Source organism: Fulmarus glacialis, unplaced genomic scaffold (assembly GCF_000690835.1).
Source record: "Fulmarus glacialis isolate BGI_N327 unplaced genomic scaffold, ASM69083v1 scaffold36020, whole genome shotgun sequence".
Taxonomy (NCBI): domain Eukaryota; kingdom Metazoa; phylum Chordata; class Aves; order Procellariiformes; family Procellariidae; genus Fulmarus; species Fulmarus glacialis.
In genome coordinates, this window is record NW_009187763.1 from 156 (window position 1) to 5,602 (window position 5,447).

The following is a 5,447-nucleotide window of genomic DNA, read 5'->3' on the forward strand; positions in this document are numbered from 1 at the left end:
CGACCTGCTCTATCTTGGCTCTTCCACCGCGTGGAAACTTAACCCAGAGTTGTGAGCTTGTAGTTAGGTGTGTTATTCTGGTGAAAGTACTGAGCTGGATTGCAGAGTGCGCAATCTTGGCAAATTGTTATGAACTTGTTTGAAGAAGTCACAGTGTTCATAATTGCATCTTAATTTAAATCAAAGTTACGTGATATTTTTAAATATGATCAGTTGCGTTTCTGAGATGATACAGCATGTTTTTGTTCTTGTGAGTTGCTTGTGTGCAGCATGGGTTTGATATGAAATTAAAATGAAAAATAGGTGCTAAAAAATTATTCTTCTGTCTTTACAGGTTTCACGGTGAGGGGTATCAGGAGGGGTATGCTGAAGGCAGTCACGTTGGAGTTGTTGAGGGAAGGAGGTACGGATCCCTCCATGGTGCCAAGATTGGGTCTGAGGTAAATGGGAAAATACTTCAGAATCGCAATGGTTTTGTCATTAGAAAATTATTGTGGTACAGAAACTGTTGGGCAAAGCCTGATATATTGGTAGTCTGAGGCCTGCTATGTTATAGTGCTTTTCATGTATCCAGGAGGGCCCATAAAACTAGTTTAAAGGTCGTATTTTGATTTGAACAGTTAAATAGGTGGTTTGGTGTTTTCTGAGTTTATTTGCTCGATGAGATTTTGGTTACTTTTTTTTCTGAAAGGGAGGATAAGAAGAGGCAAATAAAATCAAACATCAGGAAAAAAAGATGATGGACTGTAACCCAAAATTGTGGATAAGGCCCCCCTGTACCATCTCTTGTGGCTCAGATTAGGCAAAAACATGAAACATTGAGACCTCTTGGTTAGAGAACCGTAAAGGGGCAATTCTGGGTGTCTCTGTTGCACTCTGTTATTTCTAATACTGGGAGAGTTTGTTGTTCTTTAGTACATGGAGTCAGTTCTGTATGTTGGCACACTCACACAGTGGCATACCTGAATCAATAAGTCTTCCTAGAAATGAAAGGACTGGAGAGTGGTGGCGAAGCACCTTAACTTGTCTCATATGTCCAGCTCAAATTTATCATAACACGGAGTGTGTTCAGTGCTGTACAATGTAGTTATAGTATTTTTGGACCTGAACTGGGTTTTTTCAGCTTTGATGGGAAGCTGTGCTACAGGATTCATGGCAGGCCTTGTTTCAAGTATGGCACCATAAATCTAAATCTATTCGATCTATTGAAGCTCTTTGGGTAATTTGGCAATTTGCCCTTTTGATATTTTCAGGTTTCGGAAAGTTAATTACCTACAGAAAGAACAGTAGCAATGGTATTAATCCATTTTGAAGTAGGAAAGGTAAACTGTCAAATTCTGAAAGGATGGTTATCGTAAAATTTTGGTTTGCATTTGGGTGTGATACAGAGATGTACAGCGATGAAATATTTTCCTACTTACGCTACAACTATGTAGTTCCAAGATGAGGATGTTAAATAGCAGCTTCCAAAGCTGGATAGTTTTATACAAAATGGTCCTAGACAGACCATAACAGAGAAGTGCTCTAATCTGTTTATATTGGGGAAGCTGCAAAGGACAGTAGGATTGTAGACAGCGAGTTACGTTAAATGAGAGGAAGCGTGACTTAGGTAATCTTAGACCTGTCAGCCTATTTTGTGTCTTGGGCAAAATTATGATGCTGATTTGATACTGGCCTTGCTTGATAGAGAATTAAAGTAAGACATTATAATTAAAGTGTGTCTGGGTTTGGGCACGTCCCTCAGGCAGGCTTAGACACAGTATCTGCTTGGGCTCAGGCAGAAGATTGGCACTGCAACCTTGTGGTAGAACAGTGCTAATTAAGCTGAGAAGTCTGCGGCTAGGTGTCCAGGGGCCAGGTGTGTTTTACCATGGTAGCTTGTGTTTACAACAGTGGTAACTGCTGTATCTGTCAGTTGTCTCCATTTACCTTGGGTCTCTAAGCAGTTTTGGGGTGTGCAAATTAAATTGCTGTCAACAAAAAATTAACTGGAAGCCTCACTTCAAATATGGTTGAGCGTATTAATGGGATGTTAAGTCTCAAACCCATGTTTGGGGCTTAAAAAGAACCTCCACTGTGTACTTGAACAAACATAACTAGCGGAAGACTGGAACTGCCAAACACTCCCACTCTACTCTGAAGTGGTTTGCAGGCCACAGAAGCTTACAAGTCCAACAATGTTTTGTAAGTTTAAATGGCAGGTGTACGCCCATGCACACATATGGACCGAAGTAGGATTAGGCTGTAATTTTGGACTTAATTTCTCAAAGTCAGCTAACTTTTGTTGCAGGTGTTTGCGTTGCTTTTCTGTGAGTGCTAAGTCACTTTTGAAAGGGACTCCAGCCGACTTATCCAGTTGGTGCATTGAAGAACTTATCTATATTCCTATTTCATTTGGTGTCCAAAGTTGTAGTGAAAAGTTCTGGCAGCAAGGTTAGCATAGTCAGCTCCTCATGCTTCTTTCTGATTCCATGTACCCTCTTGAGTTAGGCTGGTAAAATTGTTTGTGTATTAACTTAGAAAAAAGTGTGGTTTCCTCTTTGGTTGACTCGGTAGCTCCCTCAGTCCAGCTGGTACACCTTTTTGTAGGGTTGTGCGTGGGCTGCTTAAACTGACAGTGCTGCAAAAACGAATACTTACCAAAACATCTTAAATAGGTTGTTTTCTAACTGTCTCCCTACTACCATACTTTAATAAATTTGAGGGTTCAAAGCATATAAAGTATGGCTAGTGTTTTGCAGAATTGCTTTTTATGCTGCATTTTAAATATTTTGTGCTCTGATGCTAAACAGATTCTTACAAGAAGTTTTCTGACTCTTGTACTGTGTAACACAGAAGCCCTCATTTATCCTACCCTAATTTACTGAACTTTCTGGTGTAGAAACATATTTTTATATCCAGTGATTTGTTTCTGTTGTGGTTTAACTCGGCAGGCAGCTAAACACCACACAGCCAGTGGGATGGGGGAGAGAATCAGAAAAAAAAAAGTAAAATTCCTGGGTTGAGATAAAGACAGTTTAATAGGACAGAAAAGGAAGGGAAAATAATAATAATAATGATAAAAGAATATACAAAATAAGAGATGCACAGTGCAGTTACTCACCACCTGCCAATCGATGCCCAGCCAGTTCCCGAGCAGCAGTCGCCACCCCCCAGCCAGCTCCCCCAGTTTATATACTAAGCATGACATCATATGGTATGGAGTATCCCTTTGGCCAGTTTGGGTCAGCTGTCCTGGCTGTGCCCCCTCCCAGCTTCTCACTGGCAGGGCATGAGAAACTGAAAAATCCTTGACTAGTGTAAGCTCTATTTAGCAACAACTAAAACATCAGTGTGTTATCAACATTCTTCTCATACTAAATCTAAACCACAGCACTATAGCAGCTACTAGGAAGAAAATTAACTCTATCCCAGCCAAAACCAGGACAGTTTTCTGAAGAATGGGATACAATGTAGTGCTTTATTTTCGTTTGACTATATATACTACATGTATTTTTTTTTTCTCTCATGACATTCTGATAAATTCGCAGATTGGCTGCTACCTTGGGTTTGCACTGACGTGGCAGTGTCTGCTCCAGAAATGCACGGATGAAAAGAACAGGTAAAGTTAAAAAAAAAAATTACTGTTCCTTTAATACCGTTTCAAATTATGGTGTCCAGTTTTGCCTCCTCCCTAATACAGAAGAAATACTGAAAAGCAGAAGAAAGGTGAGCAGAGGGCCACTAGGGTGGTATCATATGCTGGACTGTGTGATACTGAAAAGAGGATAAGGGAACTTGGTTTCTTCAGCCTGGAGAAGAGAAGACAAGGGAGATACCTAGCTGTACCACATAAGGAGAAGTTCTAGATGAGGTGGAGACACGTTCCTTGCAGAAGAGCACAGTGAAAGGACAATAGGCAACTTCCACAATTTGAAACAAGTTGGGTTCTAATGGGGCATAAAGAGAAAGTCCTTTCCAGTGCAAGCAGCTAAGCGCTGGGACAAGTTGTCCAGAGAGACTCTGGAAGCTCCGTCTTTGTAGATTTTCAAAATCTGGTTGGAGATGGCCCTGAGCAACCTTATCTAGCTTTGAAGTTAGTCCAGCTTCTGCAGAAGGTGGACTAGATGACTGCCAGCTGTCCCTTCCAACTTACATTTTTCTATGACTTTCATTTTTTTCTCCATAATTTCTTTTGTCCAGTTTTGATTAATTTATCTGACAGAATTGCCACCATACTGTCAGCCATTTTGATAGTGGTCTGGTAAGCTGTTTTTATTGCATTTCTTTATTTAGCTCAGTCATCTAATCAGTATTTCTGAAGATTCTTGAATATTTCTCAACTTTTGGGGGGTAAGTTAAAAGGGAAGCCTTAACTTTGTCAGTTGTGCTACAGCTTAATTTCTGATTATGGCTTAAATATGTATCAAATACACCCTCTCAGTGAGCTAAATGGGAGAAGTTGAGTTAAAGAAGGATGGAGGGCGGGGTTCTATACTCTAAATTGTTATATAAAGTATTAGTATAATTTTCATATTGACGGATTGAAAAAACTTCTGCAGTAGGCTCATTGGTTTTTCTGGTTTGATTTTATTTTTTTTTTTCCCCCACCTCCTAGCAAAAAGATAAGGGCTTTGGATTCATTAATAGGGATGATTCAGAAATTCCCATATGAAGACCCCACTTACGATAAGCTACAAGAAGATCTGGGAAAAATCAGAGGAAAATTTAAACAGGTTTGTAGGATTAAGTTGTTATTTTAGCACAAAATGGTATTAATTTCTGGAAATATTTAGTCTCTAAACCTGCTCAGAAACACAGTATTTGTGCAGAGCAATTATTGTTCTTCTTTTGCAATCCTAGTAAAAATACTTGAAGTGAATTAAGTGAAAATACATGTTAGTTGAAAATTCCCCAACCGATAGCAAATGCAAAATAAAAGAAAAATATTCTTTAAATGAAAATTGAAAATATTACTTGACAATTAATTACAAGTGGGATCAGAAGAAGAGAAATGGAGGAATTGGGAGTTTTGTTGAACATTCTTCTTGGAAAATAGATGCTTTGAAACACTTTCGTGTATTCTTTTTTAGGTTTGTTCAATGCTAAATATTCAGTCTGATTTTAGAATCGGTACTGAAAGATCTTCACTAACATTTTGAATATAACAGATGAAGATAAACATGGATGACCAAAGAAGAAACATTAAGAGAACAGATAACTGGAAAAGTGTTTATCTACTCTTATTTTAAACAAAATCAAAATAGTGAAGAGGTGCTAAATATTAAAGGAGAAAGGGAAAACCATTGAACTTGCAATGGTTGCATTGAACTTCTCATATGTCAATTAACATTTATTATCTCCAGGTTTTATTTAGGATCGCTGAAACACCAGTGTGTAAACCTGAAATGTTAAACAGAAATAATCACTTTAATTCCTTACTAGCCTTGCACCGATAGATTAATTCC

At 38.6% G+C, this 5,447-nt stretch overlaps 1 protein-coding gene across 1 annotated transcript; it reads left to right on the forward strand.

Annotated features, from left to right (window-relative positions):
• Positions 1 to 334: 334 nt before the first annotated feature.
• ORAOV1 (oral cancer overexpressed 1) lies at positions 335 to 5,208 on the forward strand (the record flags this gene model as incomplete). Its single annotated transcript, XM_009576229.1, has 4 exons — positions 335 to 440; positions 3,531 to 3,601; positions 4,598 to 4,715; positions 5,073 to 5,208. Coding segments are annotated over 4 exons (364 nt in total), but the record flags the coding sequence as incomplete, so codon positions are not given.
• Positions 5,209 to 5,447: the final 239 nt, after the last annotated feature.